The sequence below is a fragment of the Filicampus tigris genome, chromosome 14 (genome assembly GCF_054856515.1).
Source record: "Filicampus tigris isolate MCC_2025a chromosome 14, RoL_Ftig_1.0, whole genome shotgun sequence".
NCBI lineage: Eukaryota > Metazoa > Chordata > Actinopteri > Syngnathiformes > Syngnathidae > Filicampus > Filicampus tigris.
The window spans coordinates 13,964,431-13,983,446 of record NC_141230.1 but is presented as its reverse complement, the minus strand read 5'-3'; the positions used below and the strand labels follow the sequence as shown (position 1 = coordinate 13,983,446).

Genomic DNA, 19,016 nt, shown 5'->3' with positions numbered 1-19,016 from the left:
CTGCCACCGAGCGGCCACAGCCTCCACAACCGGAACTCCAATCCATTACTATTTAATATTCCACGATTAAAACGCAACTATTCAGTCTTCCTCAACGAGTGTGTTCGTTGTGTAAGCTGCTGAACGTGTAGGAGGGCTCCTATCTCGCTTTTTTTCCCCTGTTTTTTTTGGTGTGTGGTGTTTTTTTGCACGAGTGGGCAGCTGGCTTCGTGTCTTCCGACTCCTCCCGCCGTGTGATGAAGTTGAGATGGTGTGAGTGAGGAGCTCACACACACACACACACACACACACGAGCACAGTGGAGCCTCCCGACGGCTGAATGCCACGATGGGGAGAGCTGTAGAACCCCACCGTGGGAGCTTTTGAGGAGGAGAGCAGCCCTCGCCCGTCGACCTTTACACACTTTAATTTTTTTTTTTTTTTTACGAAACATGTCGCCCGCTGCCTTTTAAGTGAAGGCGACCGGCGTTCCGCGGCAGCGACTCGCCGTCGGAGCCTCCTCCCCGATCAGGCTTCCTACGTGGACCTCGCCCGCCCACCGCGGTGCTCGGTCGCGGTCATGTTGTAGTTGTTCTCTCCAAAAGAGTTGAATTTTTTATCTTTTTTTTTCTTTTTTGGGGGAGGCGTGGGGTGAAGTTCGGGCGATGCTGTTATGGCCACCTCCGGTGCTCCAAAGTGTCCGAAGAGTGAGAAGTTGGACGAGGCGCAGAATTTAGCCAAAAGCTGTGCGGGGAGACCAGACTTCCTGCCGTGTGACGGACTCTCCATCTGCGCCACGCACAGTCACGGAAAGTGCTTCAAGCTGCACTGGTGCTGCCACCTGGGATGGTGCCACTGTGAGTCGTTCATGGCTTTATTTTGTCTGTCTTGAAAGAATGAAAAGCGCTGAGATTTTTTTAGGCTTCCACAGCCATTATAATTCAATGTTTCATTTGAACTGCCTCGGAGCGATTTATGGAGCAATGGTCCCTTAACTTAAGAGCTGAATTTGGTCCGACCATCTCAAATCAAAAGACCCCTTTGAAATATATAGAAACGTCAATAATGTGTTCCAGTCCAACCAAAAACATCATTAAAATGTTTAGTAAAATACGAAAACTGGCACTCAAAAGTATTGTACTTTATTAAAAAAAACATACAGATAATAACAAATATTATAACAAAAAAACAAGAAAAAAATTCAGTTGGTCTCTTCTGATGTATGTGCCATGGCCACCAGGAGGTAATATACAGTACTGTAGAGCAGGGGTGCCCACACTTTTTCAGCATGAGCGCTACTTATGACATGACTGAGTCAAAATGATCTACCACCTACTAAAAATGCATTATTTATAAATATATTGAGAATTATTTTTATATGTACCGTATATGCTGGTGTACCTTGCATGACTGCATCAACCTATATAGCACAATACAAAAAAAATGTTTTGTAATTACCTTACAATAATAAGTCTGATGACTTGCACTGAATGGAATCAGCCAGGGACGCATAGTCCGGACAGTAGCTGCTGATAGCCAGCCTCAAGCAGATTTGCAGCAACAACAATCCGCCCATTCGCTCCATTCGGCGCGAAAAGTCAACTTTTTGCACACTATGCTAATGCTAACAACATTGCTGTCTTGGTAAAGTTCAAGAACTGTAAAAAAAAAAAAAAAAAAAAGCCGCCGCCGAGTGAATAGGATGCTGTGTGGCTGTGTGTGACGTAGAATGCCTGATACTGACTGGCTGCCGCGAGGGGAAATGGCAAAAAAAGTTGACTTGTTTTATACGCGCCGAATGGGCGGATTTTTGGTGCTTCGCTCCGCATCCCACCGCTTCAAACGCATCATTCGCGCCGCCCGTGCGAACTACATTGACTCCAGTTCAAACGCGCCGCCAGAAACGCTCCCAACGCAGTAGGTGTGAACGTAGCAAGGTCGCAAAGACGTGCCAGACATCCGCAAGCATTTTTTTTTTGTCACCATCAAATTTTAAACATATTAAAAATGTCTTTGAGTCCGTTAAAACTGTTTCCAAACGTCTTTAAAACGAACCCCGACAAAAAAAATTTGCTACGTGTGCAAACACTCGCAATACTTCGCTTGGTGAAATGCGGACTTTAGCACTCAAAGGAGGGCAGGCCGATAACCGACACTTGGAGCCCATATTCATTTTCAGTCAAAGCGAAAATATTGGCGTCACATTAAAAAAAATATATAAACTCAAGATCTTATCTTTCAGCATATGTTTATTGAATAATTTTTCAGATTTTCAAAATGTTGAATTTATTATTATTTTTAATCCAAGACAATAGACATCTTTTTTTATATAACAAAAAGTTCAAGGATCTCTCAGGGTCATGAGCATGTTTTAAAAAGTCAAAATTTCAACAAGTAAGTAGCTCCCTATAGTTTTCGACAGTAACATTTTCAAAATTACTGAAATGTTAAACTTTCACTTATCTTAGTTTTAATTTCAATCCAAACCAAAAGGTGCAGAGAGTTCCTGGGTTCAGCAGCATCTCTGAAAATGTAAATAAATAATAGTTACCTAAGGTTAAACTTGTGAATTGATCGGTTATCGGCCATCAGATTTTCTTTTCTTTTTATTTTATTTATTTATTTTTTTAAGGCAAATGCTGGCATTTGACAAAATGCCAAATATCTGCACCAATAATTGTCCTGGCTAATCTGTCTATCCATAATATAATGTAGTTATATTTGATGGAGTAACCAAAGAAAAGTAAGTTGCAGTACCTTGTGGGTATGGTTATATTATCTTTTTACACTGGTTTTGTTAGCCTGTCTGTGTTGTTCTGTGCTGCGTGTTTAAGATAGAGGACTTTTGTAAGGCTAAGCTATGTGGTTCGGTTAAATACAAAATGTGTCACTTACTTTTCTTTTATGTTTATTCTTAGAGTAAACTTCAACTGGGAGTGGCAATTAAGCACTTTACCTCATTTTAAAGAATTGTTCACTATCTGCCAAACTGATGATGAACTGATGAAACTGATTTCTTTGCAACTAGAAATGCTTCCGGTTCAAATGTGTGAGCTGCGTGCATCCTTTGTGGAGTTTGCACCCACAATGAGAAACGTACCGGTATTCTTATTTGTATTCATCTAATCTCATTAGATTGTGCAGGAAGAACAGTGTTAGCACGTCTGCCTCAGTCGGTTGAAATCTCGGCCCCCTGTGCTTAAGTGGGTTTTCTCCGCATACTCTGGCTTCATTCCACATTCCGAATCTCATCGGTCACTTTCCAAAGACTTCTGTGGCCACAAAGGTTGTGATTGGGTCACGACCAGTCGAGCATGTTTTCTGCTTCTCACATTGTAAACGTTTGCTTGCCTGTATGCGCATTATGATTGACTGGCGACCCGGGTTCTAATAATTAAGGATTGGTCATTGTAACTATAGTAGTTTTTATTTCAGTTTGACTTCCTTTTAAGTCAGTTGGTTTTAAGAGCATGTTTCTTAATTTGTTTTCGTTTTTATTTTTTCGAAAATGCTTCGTTTTACTTTTAGTTGGTTCGTCTTTTTTACTATATGCAATATTTGTCGAGTTCAAGATAATAGTCAAACATTGTAATTCAAGGGGAAGTCAACCCAAACATATTTTTTTCAAGAATGTGTTTGTGTTATTAATGAAGAGTATTGCCACAAGGAATGAGCAAAAATAATCTTTCAGTTTTGCCGCTTGTGTGGAACTGATTGCTGAATTGGAAGCAAATAATCCACTTGGTCTCGTCTGAAAAATGACATGTCAGGAGGTTAAGCAAATGGACATCAACAAAGACATTCACAACTCTTCCAGGCAGCAATATTATGTGACACTGCCATTAAAAAGGACAACATCCAGCTCATGGAAATATTTTGAAGAATAGTGCTATTTAAAGTGGAAGTCAACCCAAACATATTTTTTTTTCAAGAATATGTTCCCAGCAGGCCCACTAGTTGAAACAAGGCATTCTGATTAATATTCTGTTTGTGGAATAAGAGTTGATCCACTCCTTTTTAGCCATCTCTGGGGACGGCCATTTTGCCACTTGCTGTAGATCATGCTGTAGGTCATGACCAATCACAGCTCATCTGTTTTCTGAAGCTGAGCCATGATTGGCTGTTACTTGAGCCCTGAGGGTCTGTGATGTCATTTTCAATTGACAGAAAGTGGCAAAATGGCCGCCCTCTGAGATGGACAAAAATGGGTGGATTGATGGTCAGAATGATTAATTTCGACTAGTGGGGCTGCATAGGACATATTCTTGTCAAGAAAATTTTGAGGTTGACTTCCCTTTTACCAAACAATTTTTACACGCATTTCCTCGTCATTATTCCAAGCAGCAGTAGTGATGCACTGGAGCAGTGGGTTGACTTAATTAGCGCCTGGGGAGTTAGGTGCCTTGCTCAAGGGAACCTCAACCGTGGAGGCATGTTGGATGCAGAAAACAAGGATATACTGTACACACCTGGATACAAACAGTGTCATTTCTTTTGTTGTGGCTCTCTCTTGGTTTTCAAAAAGAAAAGCAAAATATTAGGAACTTCAGTATGATGCATGACAGCTGGACAACATTATGATAAACTTTTGGGAACCCTTATAGAAAATCAATTTATGGATCTTGTTAAATAAATGCCATTCTTGACAGGGGTAGAAATCACAATCACAGAGATGGAATTCTTGAAATTGCTTTGATCTATAATAGAATCTCTTTGGATGTAGTAATGCAATAATAATTTTTTAGGATATATGTGCAGAGGTGAAAAGATGTCCCCGCTTCCTTCATTTCATTATGAATTCATAGTTTCATTCTGAATTTCAGCGTGTTAATCCCACCCGCAAGGCTTCAGGTTTCACATTACGGTTGAGACCTGATCGGCTCCCTCTGTGCTTGTGATGTCACGCACATTTAGTTGCAATCATTTTCACGTCAGCCAGCGCGCTGGAAAAACCTACGCGGTGAATTCAATAAGGACTTTCAAATGAAATGACCAACCCTGGGCTTGATTATTTTACAAAGAGAAGCTCACTACGGGCACCAGAGGAAATGTTTTTCTTTATGTCGTCAAATAAATATATTCATCCCCGAAAACAGTATCAGGTTGCAAAAATATACAAGCATGAATTTACACAACCGTTAGTCCTGCTCAAGCAATTTGATTGGATTTAAGTCATTCCATGAGTGTGACTTCGAACTTAATGCTTCAATCCCCCCTCACGGTTGTTCTAAACGATTCATTTGGTGCCATCATCTGTCAGTAGTTATCTAACATTACTGTGGGTGGTTTAAAAAACGGAGTGTCGCAAAGTTGGGCACGTTCTGGAAAATTAACATTTGATTGAAAATATGAATGGTCGTTAGATGAGGACAAAGGCAACGAGGAGAAGCCTTGAGACGTCGCCGCAAACCTCCAGGTGTGATGAAATGAGCCTGCGAGCAAATCACAGCCGCGATAGTGTGGGGTACAACACCTTGCACTCCCTTTCTTCCAGTCATAATTGCAATAAATACGTGTAGTCCATAAATCGAAAACAATCAAATGGGGAACATAGTAAGTATGAGAGTAACTGAGCTTCCCTGCTTGTTGCACCGCTGCACAAAGCGGTTCATTGTGCTCCATTTGCAACCTTAAAATGTCATATGTTGGGCCGTCATAAACCGAAGACCCCCCCTTTATATTAAGTTAGCACCCCCAAGTATTCGATTTCAAATGGTTGTCAGCCTTGTTTAACGTAAACCACCGGAGTAGTATACGCCAGCTTTCTAGTCATTCGCCCACTTCCAAAATGTTTTGTGTACAGCACACAGTTTTATTTAGAACGTCTTCACATTTTGACTAATAACAGTACTTGCATTTTTTTTCATTTTTTGACGGATTGAGGACATTTTTTTTGTCGAAAGGGTGATGGGTTCAAAACAACCTTTTCCCACTAGGTAGAACAATGCTGGATGTGTGAGAGAATCCAGAAGCAAAATGATGCTTTGTGGTCGTTTATAACCAACAGGAACTATCGCCGCAATCCTCAGGACTGACTGGTGTGTTCCGCTTATGAATAACTAATATTCTAAAAGTTTGTCAAACACAACTGCACCCATTCAAAACGAAATTATTTGTGAATATGTGCTTCATGTTTATTGGAGGGAATGAGATCATCAATTCGATATTTCATCCTGTCAATATTTTTTAAAATGGATGTGACTTGATGCGATTCGCCCAGCCTCCCAGTCGCAACTCATTCTCTCATTTCGCTGCAGTTTGACTCAGTCCCACCTACACCATCATGCCCCTGCAGACATTCGGCAGAATAACAGAGCAAAACGAGGCGCGTTACGCAGCCCAAAGTAGTCCTTGACAAGGGCGGCTAGTTCCTCTCTTTGAGTAGAGTTACCACGAGCTATTTTAGGCTTTGCAGCACACTTAAACTCTATTTGACTTGTTTTGAAAGTGCTTGGCATGAATGAGTCCCACCGCACAGACATATTGCACTTGAATAGAATTTCCCTCATTTCTTTATTTTGTGGCTGGGGGCGTATGCATTTACAGTGGTACCTCTACTTACGAACGTACGTCTCTTCGTATGAAATTTTCAAGTTACGAAACGCACCAACAGGAAAATATTGCCTCTTGTTACGAAAGAAATTTCAGGATCCAAAAGGTAAAATTATGGGCTGCTACTCGCAGCTCCGGAGTTTCCTGAACGCAACATACTCATAGCTGCTCTGCCATTGGCTATTACCTGGCATCTTCCTGGCATCCCATTGGCTAAGAGGGACCTCTACCGTATGTGTCTATGTGTGTAGATAGATATATATGTGATAAATATATGTCTATGCAGCGTCCTCGTCATTCGCCCCTCCGACATGAGGTGTTCCGATAGTTTTACGTGAATTAGAAACGAGGGAAAAGAAAAAAAAGGAGAAAATCTGTTTTTTTTTTGGTCCGTGCAAACAAAGCAAGGGATAATAGAAAAGTATGAAAAAGGGATGCGTTTGGTTGATCTCGCCAAAGAATATGACCGTAATGTATCGACAGTCGCCACGTTATTAAATCAGTTGTTTACAAAACGCCAGGCAAAAACCACTTCTGAGAGAGAACATGAATCAAAGAGGGCAAAAAGCGATGAGGACAGCAATTAAAAGATTAAACGACCATCATTTTTATTCTTTAGTCTTTGTTTTTTTACATTATGCACAACTCTCATTTATTTTGCAGTAATCTAATTGTAACACGTATTTGTTACATGTTTTCATGCATTTCTATGCTTTATAAAACCTTTATGTCTGAATATTGGCTTGGAACGTGTTAGGGCATTTACATGGAAAACACGTCTCTACTTACAAAATGTTCTACTTAAGAAATTTCTTCCAGAACCAATTAATTCCGTAAATAGAGGTACCACTGTACTCAACTTCAAAGAGAATCACAGCATATACAAAGAAATATTCACACTGATACTGTACATTCACAGTGAGTGGAAACTGAACCCACGCTGCTTGCGTAGAAGTTAGTTGAGTGGACTATTATGCAATTAATTAGATAAAAAATGTTACTCGCTTGACAGGATATCTTTCTACCCATCATCCATCCATCCATCCATGCTAATGCCAGTGTTGTTCTAAAAAAATATTTATTTTTTTATAATGGCCCTTTGTTCTACAGCAGTCATTTAGACATTTAAAGTAGAGTAGAATGGGGAAGGGCTCTCTATTATTGTCCATAGAAGTTATTTGTTACCGGGGTTCTAAAACTGCCCCAAATTATTGTAATGTAATATACTGTATATTTTTGAAAAAAGGCGGAAACACTTTGTGATTTAAAGCTTATCCAAATGTACTTGTTTGTGCTTGGCTGGAGGATAATGCCGTGCATCAGGTCACGGTTATGAGCCATGATGTCCGCGCTTCTTTTTTTCACCTCAGTTACAATTAAATGCCATAGATAAGGGCTTTACAAAAAAAAAACAAGAGCATGTTCGAGAGATGTGCACACTACTCACTCCAGTAAAAATATCAGCTATACATATAAATAGGTCGATACAAAATGCCCCTTTTGAGCTGCCTGCATATGGCAGATGCTAAGCTAACTACCGTGTATGCTGTATTACATTTGAATGGACTCTCTTCCTGCTGACATGGCCGCCGCCTCTGTCCATACATTAGCCGTTTCTCAATTTGCGTTGGTGTCCGTTCTTACGTCCTTGTGATGTCGTGAAACGTCATCAGTCGCGGCCCAAGTCCTGTTCCATTTGAATGTAGGCATTCGCCAAGAACGCATGGACAATCCGGATGTTGTTCTTTGTCTGCTAGCTTAAACCAAGGATGCATCGGTTGGTGACTTGTGAAGACTTGACTGGGAAAATATCCCAAGATGCATTTTATGCTGCTATCAAAATGGCCGAGGAGAGCACACAGCAAATTTATTTTCCCTTTCATTATTTTACGGAACTATGTCGGAGCCTCATATTGAGAAATAGTTTGAATGGAAAAAGTGGCCCCTGCCAACATGGCCGCCTCATTGACGTGCTTTTTAGCCTGCTCTAGTGTACAGTAAAGTCTGTTTAGGATGAGGGAGCAACGCAAGCATGACCACTCTCTGTGTGTTGCTGATGAATTGCAGCCAATTCTGGAACTAACAAATTTAGAAAAGTACTGTACAAAAGGGCGTTTTTGAGTGGATTGGACACTTTATTTTCTGTCCGTTGGTTCCACCGTAATTAAGTAAATGCAAAAACATGGCAACTTTTATAGCGGAAGCCACTCTTTGAGGAAATCTGGAATTAGAAATTCATACCTCCGTTTTTCAGACACCTGCAAGATGCATCTTTTCCGACAAGCAAGGGGGTCACGCGATATCTTTTATTGACAGGGTGCAGCGTGCCGTTTAAAGGTCGGTCTTTTTCTCTCGCTCATATAGAAACGTCAGGGGTGTTTTGGCTCCCCTCGCCCCTCAGACTCTTTCCCCGCTCTCAGCCTGACACTTTGACATCGCCGCACGAATCACCGCGGCTGAGCTTCAACCTGACAGGTTGTCCTTCTCCTCGGGCACGCCGCGCCTCTTCATCCCGTCTCCGACTGCTCCGGAAATCCACAGATCAGCGTGGAGCACAATCACCATGCACTCGGCAACAACTCGGCGTGGCTTAAAGTGCGCACAATGTAATCTTTTGAGATTGTGACGTTCGGGATGTGCCTGCCTTGTGATTTGCAATCATCTGATCAGGGCAGAAGATTGAAGAATCCTTTTCCTGTGTTTACTGGAAGCAACGCCCGTAATGAATTATTTCCCTGCAAGTCTGTTCACGGTAACATTTTTTTTTTTGTGGGGGGGGGGGTGGGGGGGGGTAAACATTGTCTTGCTCCTCCTTTTCGCTTTTAAAATATTCATCTGCTGCTAACATGGCGCAGCTCTATTTCCACAAACTGCCTTGTAGCCATCATTTCATTTTGGCTCGTTCCCCTCTAAGCAAACTAAAAACAGGCGACCCTAACATAATGCACCTAATGGATTTCTGTCACTCAGCACAATCATACACTACAGTCGGATTAAAGCAGCTTAGACGATCGTATCAGGCAGAACCAGGACACCCGGGGAGAAAAGTAGAGCTGCATACAAGACCTTCCCTGTGACGTGTAATAACAGAGTGGAAAAGAGAGAAATGCTGATCTTCTCTATTACGTGTTTTTGGCTTAAGCTACTTTGACCGTAGATTCCCTGCATGGACGTGAAAATCAGTGTAGAAAAAAAGCTTTCCAAGCAAAGCGAACGGTCAACTTATGTACAGTAAGTGGGATCGACTTTACCCAGCACTTGACCAAACACAAAACATTGAAATTGTCACGCGTTTGGGAGTGAATGTTCTCTGTAAACTGGCACCGCAAGAGTTTTTGTTCTGTGAAGACACTTTTCATGCAAACAGCGGGGGATTGTGTCTGCCGCTTTTCCGATTTGCACGCAGCTGTCTCATCGCCGTAGCATCACACCGAGAAAATGAGGTAGAGTCAAATCGGATGGAGGTGAACGCGACCGTTCGGCAGCAGCTGACAACATCAGTCCGAGCCTCTCATTAGTCATAATTAGCTGTGCTTAGTGTCCCCGCCAATATGTCATGTCTGATGAGAGATGTCGCTCGAAGCGCCAATAAAACCAACGGATGTGAAGGCCTTTTTCCCCCTCCGCTAACTGATTACAATCACCAGGCAAGGTAATTACTCATTAAGCTGAAAATCAAAGTCCTAATGAGCAGCAGTCGTCTCAGTAAGCTCCTTCATCTCCAGTTTTTGTACTTTTGTGAAACCGAGGAGATGATTTGAAATGCCCAGATGTGCACTTGCTTAGCACCAACTCGTGTCAATGCATCATTAAGCGACGTGATACTCAACTGCCTGCATTTTGACTCCGCTTTATTTACGTAATTCAAAGGGTGGACGTGAGCGTTTAACCAGAATTGTTTTTTTTATTTTTTTTTATGTGCAATGTAAGGCACTGCAATCACTTAAAAAAACAATCTCGTCACCTGAAAATGTTTTTTTTTTGTCAATTTTAAGACTTATTCCATTCCAACCTTATAAATGATTGTAATTATGGCTAAATATAGCATTTTAGTGGAAAAAATCTTGCTGTGGTGATTGGTGAATAGGCATAAGCTTTCCTGAGCGAGCATGAGTGAACCTATTCTTTTAAAGAGGAATTCAACCCAAACATATTTTTGTCAAGATGTTCCCAGCAGGCCCACTAGTTGAATTCAGATTCATATTGCGTCTGTGGGAAAAGAGTTAATCCACTCATTTTAGCCATCTCTGGGAGCTCAGCTTAAGAAAGCAGGTCAGCCGTGATTGGTCGTTACCCGAGCCCTGAGCAGTTGCGATGTCATTTTCAGTCGACAAAAGTGACAAAATGGCCGCCCCCAGAGATGGCTAAAAACGGGTGGATTAACTCTTATTCCACAAACGCAATATTTATCAGAATGCCTTGTTTCAACTAGTGGGTGTGCTGGGAACGTATTCTTGAAAAAAATACATTTGGGTTGACTTTAAATAGCACTATTCGTCAAAATGTTTCCCTGAGCTGGATGTTGTGAATATTTTTTTAATGCCAGTTCACATAATATTGTTGCCTGCAAAAGTTGTGAATGTCTTTGATGTCCATTTGCTTAACCTCTTGACATGTCATTTTTCACACGAGACCAAGTGGATTATTTGCTTCCATTTCAGCAATCAGTTCCACACAAGCGGCGAAACTAAAAGATTATTTTGCTCATTCCTTGCGGCAATACTCTTCATTAATAACGGCATTTGCAAGTTCTTACAGTTGCCTACTAAAAACTGCACAGTAATATGAGTGGAAGGAATACTGCCATTTCTAATTTACATACATCCAGTACACACTGAAGAAGACTGTTTTGAATTATGTCAAAAGGCCAAATCATCATAATGTGAACAGGCAGTTTGTTTGTCCCCCCCCCGCAGAAAGCTATGCTATATGATCTCTGTCATTGTGAGCAGCATTCTGGTATGTGTGTGTGTGGGTGTGTGTGTGTGTTTGTTACCCCACATGCGGTCGTTGTGAATAAATCCAAAGGGAGGCTTATTGGATTGATCTTTGCAGATTCACCACAGCCCTGCTGCATCGTATAAAGCCTCAGCCTCTATAAAAAGATCAATACAGTGCAGTCAGACTCGAACTAAAGTTTGTGTATTTCACAGAGATGATATAATGATGTGAAAATATCGGTTGTTGCTTTAATTTGAAAGTGCATCGTACATCTCATTAATATGGCGTTAGTTTTAGCTGTTGGAGAGCCTTTATTTATTCTAGTGGTCCACATGCTGGACACACTCGACTCATTTTGTGCAGCTAAGTCCTGCCAGTGCTTTGTCCTGCTATTTCAAGTTTAAAAAAAAAAAATGCAGAGCATCAACACCCAAGCAAAAATCTTTCCCCCTTTGTTCAAAGTGACAAAGGCCCCTTGTTGTTCTCATTCACCGTGTGTGTGTGTGTGCGTGGGAGGGGGTATGTCTTCCAGCCATTATGAGCAGATGGAAAGATTCAAACAATGCGCCAGTGCGCGTATTCTGTCGACATGAGCTGAACTCGCAGAGCCGCGCGAAGTCATGAGACCGGAAGCGCGTCGTTTCGCACGAGGCTGGGTGAGACCTTCCCCTTTTCCAGAAATCGGAACCCTCTGCGTTCGCCCAGCTGCAAGACGCGTCGACAACAGAATGAGCCGAGGCCAGCCCTTCAACCGCGAAACATGACGTCATCCGGTTGAATATTTTTCTTCTCACTGAGGCGTTGTCAGCATGAGTTTGGATTTACTTTTGACTTCAAAGCAAGCCAATATTGAAACAACAATCTGAGCTCAACACATTTTGTTCGTCCGGCTGCATTCTTTTAGGGCAAGCACAAACATGGACGGCGTGACGCTGTGGGAGATGAAAGAGTGCTCCTGAGTTATTCACAGAAGAGCTCCTCAATTAGACACTCTGCCCGTGCTCAGAAGAGAGCAAGCGGACAAAGAATATGAGATGGAGAAAGCTAATTCTTCTACTCTCAGGACGGGGTGCCGTCTTCTGCACTTTAGAGTTATTTATTTGACACGGGTTAGCATTCAGTTAAGCAATTGATTTTTGGTTGGAGGTTGGTGGTTCTAAATGTAATATGCATTTTATTCATTACAATTTAATCGATTATACCATCGATCAATTAATTGAGCTTTAACAATTGGGGCAATTGTGTGGAATTGATTGAAAAAGGGATTGTACTTTGGAAAGAGGAGTTCAGAACATTCCGGGGGAAAAAAACAGTTTCATCGATTGCTCATTTCCCACATACAGTTTGTAAATGTTGCCAAATTCTCATCCCGTACTTCCCACCTGTAAATGCTCAAAATGCTGAATGAATCCTAGTCGCCTCATAAATATTGTAATTATCTTGTGTCTCTTTGTTGTCATATCTTTGTTTTCTTTTTCCTCCCCCCTGACAAGGTTCATTACCTTGATAATAAGTCACCTCCTTAGCTTTTATGCCTCGTGATTAGATTTTTGTAATGAGGAGCCGTAATCTCCTTTTTTCATGTGCCCAACGCCCTCATTTACATCTCCTACATCCCCCACAATGCCTTTCATCATCGCCCCCCTTTGTGATTGTGTTGCTTTCCGGAGCTGGCATTTAAAAATGTGATGAAAGGCTCTTGAGTCGGACAATAAGCGCCGCGACCTTTCGTCCTTTGATTTCAGTGGCCGCGTGTCCGTGCAAAACACACGTGAGGTGTTGAAAAGTGTACGCTGCACTTGTGACAACGTGTGATCTCCCTCGTTGTCTTTGAGACGCACAATCGCCGCCGTTTTCAAGCCTTTGGCGCAGAATGCCTCATTAAATGTGCGCCTATGGATTTCGTATTAGGATATAAACAATCAAGGCTACCTTGAGTTTGATGTGACTAGGAAAGCTGTCATCTTTTTTTTTTTTTTGATTCAGTCCCGCCTGCATGCTGTGTTCTTACCAAAAATACTCAAGCTAAACCTTATGTGTATTAATCTGATGCGGAAATCCAAACGTAGCCCAGTTTCAATAAACCTGCTCTTCTGGTGAACTACTTTACCCTTAAAAGCAGTCAAATCATACACTCGTTATTTTTTCTTTAATATATAGTTAGCCGAATAGCATAATTAATCAAGTGCAATTTTAGGAAAAGAAAGGGGGAAAAAAATCCGAACAAATTCAACAAACATGAATAGTCCGATTAACCTTTTCAGATTACTATGACCTGGATGACTGAGAAATGCTCAGATTCCCATTTTGCCACAATTTGACACTGGGGGGAAAAAAATGAAACAATAATAAATCCTTTCAAAACTTTTTCCACCCATAACTCATTCACGACCATTGATGTATTTATTTGTCTTTTCACAGTCCAGCCATTCAATCCCAGGAATGTATTTCTATATTTTTTTGTCAAGCGTTAGGGTAAAAGAGGGCCTGAAAATGTCTGGCAGTGAATGAGTTAATGTGAGTTAATGTTATACTGACAATTCCGTTCTACGGGTTATTAATGACTTTCGCGGTGGAGAAACGTTTTGAAATCTTTTTTTTTTTTTTTAATCACAAAAACCTGACATTCGAACAGGGGTGTGAAGACTTCTTATATCCGCCGCCGTACAGTGTGAGAGGAAGAGCTGTACGAGCTTGTCATCTTGTGTTGTCCGGTCCTCTCCTGGGAGCCACTTAAACAAAATGTCTGCGCTCTCCCTCTCCTGTCTCGGCCGCACAGCTGACAAGCATCACCACAATCGCTTCCATATGTCCATTCGTTCTCTATAGCGCTAAGATCCATCGAGACGCACATTCACACCTGGGGGCAATTTAGAGTCTTCAGCGGAGTGAACGTTCGACGGCAGCCGTAACGTTCTGGCCGCCCGCACAATATCGCGAGATGCGCTACAAGAGCTGTAGCACGTATTGTAACATTAAACGGATGAGAAGTATGAATGTAACAATTTTGCTTGTAGTTTGCGTTGGCTACAGTCTTGTGGATCTGACATTTAGGACTGTAGTCGCAGAAACTTGGAGATGGTCTTATAGTCTTTACCTTCAACATGCTTGCTTGTATTTTTTTTTTTTCTAATCTCCCAAAACAACTCTAAGTGCTTTCCCTGGTCCGTGTTTACTATGGTAGACACAGTAACTACTTGTCACCCTTTAACTAGGCGACTGACTGATTGCAAGTTTGAAGACACCTGTGATGCTAATTAGAGGGGACCCTATGTACTTTAGTCAGCAAATGTTTATGAATGTTTTCATGAGATGAAAATTAACTAAGATTATTTTTGTGGTCCTAATTTTGAATCTACCCTCTTTTTTTTACTACTACTTGTAATATAATAAACTTATATGTGTAATACGTGATATATTTAGTAATATTTTTGAATTAAGGGTTAGGTTCAGCAACAGAATTCTTTTTCTGTAAAATCAAATCTGTATTGCGCAAGCCTTGAGACTTTAAAACTAAATATTTCACAAACCTGATGTGCTAGAAAAAAAGTAAAGCCATTTTTTTTAAAAAAGGGACACATAAAGCTATCTTTGAATAAAATTTGCTGTTGACCAATGTTATTTTCACTTTTTTAAGGTTACCATCTATTTTTTGTCCGCACCTGTTTTTTGTTTTTTCTTGGTAAATTTACGACTTTTTCTTTTCTTGTAGGAATGACTATTTTCTTGCAAAATACATTTGACTTTTTCCTTGTAACAGTCTTCCCTCACAAAGCAGCAGACACATTGCACTTTATCATCTTTCTGAAGTGTGAAATGATCCCAAGCTTTGGCCATTCTGTCTTTGATGTACTCTTTTGTGCCGGAACGCCGCCGTGGCACCGACTTATTTTTACTCGTAAGACTGTAGTATGTGTGGAAAAATGATCACCGCGAAACTCACGGCAAAGATTTTGAGACGACTTGGTTTTGGAATTGCTTCATCCCTACCTTAAACTGTACCTTAAAAAAAAAAAAACGAAAAATCCTAAAAGTGTGATATCATTGGCGTGTTGCGAGCTAACCATTTTGTCCCCCTCCAGGCAAATACGTGTACCAACCCATGACCAACGTGTGCCGGCTGCCAAGCACGGCTGTGCCCCCCGCGGCCACGGAGTACAGCAGCACCATGGACCTGTCCGTCTCCCTGGCCGAGCGCTTCCTCAAGCTGGCGCCCTGCTTCCGCTCGCCTCCTCACCTGGAGTCTCCCAAGTACTGCGTGATCGCCGACCTCTTCGTGGACGACTACGTGGTCAAGCGCATCAACGGGAAGATGTGCTACGTGCAGCGCCCCCTGCCTCCCGCCCTGCCGGAAGCGCCTCAACCCCCCGCCCCCCCGACCCCTCAGCCGCGAGCTGCCGTCAAGGCCGCGCCGGCGGCTCCGGCCCAGCCCGCCGTGCACAGTGAACACAAAAAACACGCCTCCCCCTCGGACAAAGTCAAGGGCCCCAAAATGGACCAGTGCTCGTCCCCGTCCAGCTCCGAGGACTCCGGCATCAACGCGCTGGGACTGCACTGTATGGAATCCTGCGAGGACGAGAGCGAGCGGGAGGACGACGAGCTGAGCACGGATGGAAACTCGAGCCCCGGTAGCCTGTGGGATCAGGACGACGGCTCCCTGCTCTCTCCCTCCAAGTCGACGATTGAGATCATCGAAAAGATCGAAACAACTGTCTGATTTGGCCGTAGCGACGCAAAGCGCCTGAGGATTTACACCTTCGATGAGCCTGGACGATCTGACCCCCTTATATGGGGGACGGGAAGAGGGGGCTTTGTCTTGTTTGTGTTCCTCTTCACACCTTCTATTCACAATCCCTGCATGGAGTGAATTTCAACCACTTTCTACCAGACAGGACACAAGGATGAAGCACAAGAGTGACAAGCACAAGCACAGTGGGCGGAACAGCACTTGATGGAAAATGGGAAGGACAAAAGCAAGGTGAAAGTACAAAGGAGTCTTAGGGCCACACTGAAAAGAGGAAATCATGAGAATGTTCGAAGAATAAAGTGGGATTTTTCAAAGATCCAAGTTCCAACGCAAACTTAAATAATGAAATATCATTGACTTTTTGCTTTAAAAAAAAACAAAAAAAAAACACGTCCAGTGTGTGAGATTTAAGTGTGTGTAGTTCTTTCTCAGGGACACACGCAAACGTTTACACAATCACAAAGTGTTCAGTCGAGGTTCCTCAACAGTCTTAATGCAGGTAGACTTTTATGCTTGCAATAATCACCCTTCATTCTTCTATCCACTTTCAAAGACATCATTTTAGTTTGGCAGAACACAAAATAAACTTTTAGACTTTAACATGAGGACGTTTTTAATTCCTCTCACAAAATGGAGACCCCCCCCCCCACCCTCCTCATAATATAAAGACATGAATTTCTGATTATTCAGTTACATTTGACCTGTTATTGTTTATTGTAAAAACAGAACTCTATTCTCAAGCAAGTACCAGTACAGGTTTTTCATCAATTTACTTCAGGACTTTTTTTCTCATGCAAAACACAACTCTCTTCTATACAGTCATATCAAAATAAAGTGTGACTTTTTTATAGTTACTTTTTTTTAAAAATATGACCACGTTTATGTCAAATTCAAGCTTCTTTCTTTTCTGTATACTGTATTTTTTATATCAAAGGTATACGTAGTGTTACACAATAACAATTTAAAGTTAAATATTGTCTGTCGTAATAATTTAACTCCACACCAACAAAAAAAAAAATCCAGCTTTATTTTTACATTATTGATGTATTTTCTTTTCAGTGTGGTTCCAATGCTCATAAAGGATGTCCGTGAAGCGCAAGATTTCAAAGGTTTCCCTGATGAAAATGAGCACTTGCACATCCATCAAGCCGTAAGGTGTCCTTCCTCATTCTCTAACCAAAGCTTTGACTCGATCCCACCCACAAGAAAGTGAAAAACTCTCCATATCTTAAGGACAAGACCGGCTACCTCTCGCGCTGAGTCTCTTAAGCCGCGTTTGTGTGCACTTTACCGACGCCGACACACTAAAACAACCATTTGGGCACAGAGGTCCGTGTTCGACAATCAAGGGTTTTACACACAAGCACATTCCTACGCTGTGCCTGCCAATGAGGACCAAGGATGTTCTCTCTCTCTCTCTCTCTCTCTCTCTCTATCTCTATCTCTATCTCTATCTCTTTCTCTCTCTCTCTCCTAAAAGATTTCACCCCGCCACCACCACCACCTTCAACTTTCCCACGTTGCAAATTTGGGCTTAAATCCCAAACATGACTTGTTAGCTATGAAGAAATGAAACGGCGCCTGATGTGTCTCAGTGTGACTGGAGGTGAGGACACTCTTCATACAGTGGACACTTCTATTCCAATTCAACATTGTCATTTGCTTTTGGAGCTTTGGAGCGAAAATGTATTGTGAGGATTGTGGTTACGGCGTCCAGGCGAAGCTAGGCTAGTGCTGAGGTTACTTTGTGCTACGGAGCAGTGCAAGTGTCGATCAGTGCACATTTGAAAGAGATGACTATGATTCTGAATACATTTATGTGATGCATATGATGTTAGAGTTCAATATATAAGAGGGTGGACCCCTTGTTAGTAGAATAACGACAGTTGGTAAAATGTTCAGTCTACCTGATTTATTTGACATATTTTAAAAAAAAAATAGTGGCATCAACAATATCAATTTGCATGTCTATTTACCTGAAAAATAGAAATTTAATATACAGTATGTGTTGGTCACAAAGTAAAAGGGGAAAGCGAAACTACTATTCACATAATTTCTACCAATATCACAGTTTTATGGACTTTTATGTTCTGATGCTTATATTATTTTCTTATCAATAAATACTAATGAAACTGCTTTTTTCTTCCGTTTCGTATTTTGGTGACAGAATTTAACAGCAAATATTCCTTTAAATAGCATGCTTTATCTTAACTTGACAGTGGTTAACTTGTTAGACGGTTAAAATTGTTATTTGAAAAATGGACGTGATGATGGTCCTACTTCAATACGCTGAGCTACACTACTACTACTTTCCTTTCCATTGCTCTGGTATTGCTTGTGTGATTTGTTTTAGTTTCAACACCAATCAAACGGAGCCTGGCAGTCACATGATCACACACGCAGCCTCTCGCAGAATCAAAGCTTTCAAAGTAAACACAACAGAGAAAAGAATGAGAATGTTTCTGCCCGGTGAGCCTACAATGCTGTTTCACGAGTCAAAAATCAATTTAATACACGTTAATTTAAGGCAATTTCTTGTGGCAGAATTCACCTTAACTCATGTTATTTTATAAAGATCACATTTATTATTGTTTCTGCTAAAGTGATATTGTTGGGCAATAACTGAATCTGAATTCCCATTGTTTTTTTAACATGCTTTGGTTAAAAAGAAAACTTTTTAAAACTAATTATTTGGAGGACTACTTTATACTTGCATCATATTATTTTAAAGTCACAGTGAGTAGCATTTGTTTGTGGCTGCTCTGCCCACCTATGGCTCACATTATTTCAAATTGTG

General features: G+C 41.5%; 1 protein-coding gene across 1 annotated transcript; it reads left to right on the top strand.

Moving 5' to 3' along the window:
- The first annotated feature begins 2 nt into the window (after positions 1-2).
- On the top strand, positions 3-18,355 carry LOC147136461 (UPF0524 protein C3orf70 homolog B). Its single transcript, XM_086052445.1, has 2 exons — positions 3-836; positions 15,555-18,355. Exons 1-2 carry the CDS (start codon positions 653-655, stop codon positions 16,187-16,189), a joined length of 819 nt encoding a protein of 272 aa, XP_085908571.1. The 5' UTR covers positions 3-652; the 3' UTR covers positions 16,190-18,355.
- The last annotated feature ends 661 nt before the right edge of the window (positions 18,356-19,016 follow it).

Bases quoted from the DNA above. Each gene is read 5' to 3' on its own strand.
- LOC147136461 (XM_086052445.1), top strand. From the start codon at position 653: ATGGCCACCTCCGGTGCTCCAAAGTGTCCGAAGAGTGAGAAGTTGGAC. The intron at 837-15,554 runs GTGAGTCGTTCA...GTCCCCCTCCAG, and splicing joins CCACCTGGGATGGTGCCACT to GCAAATACGTGTACCAACCC.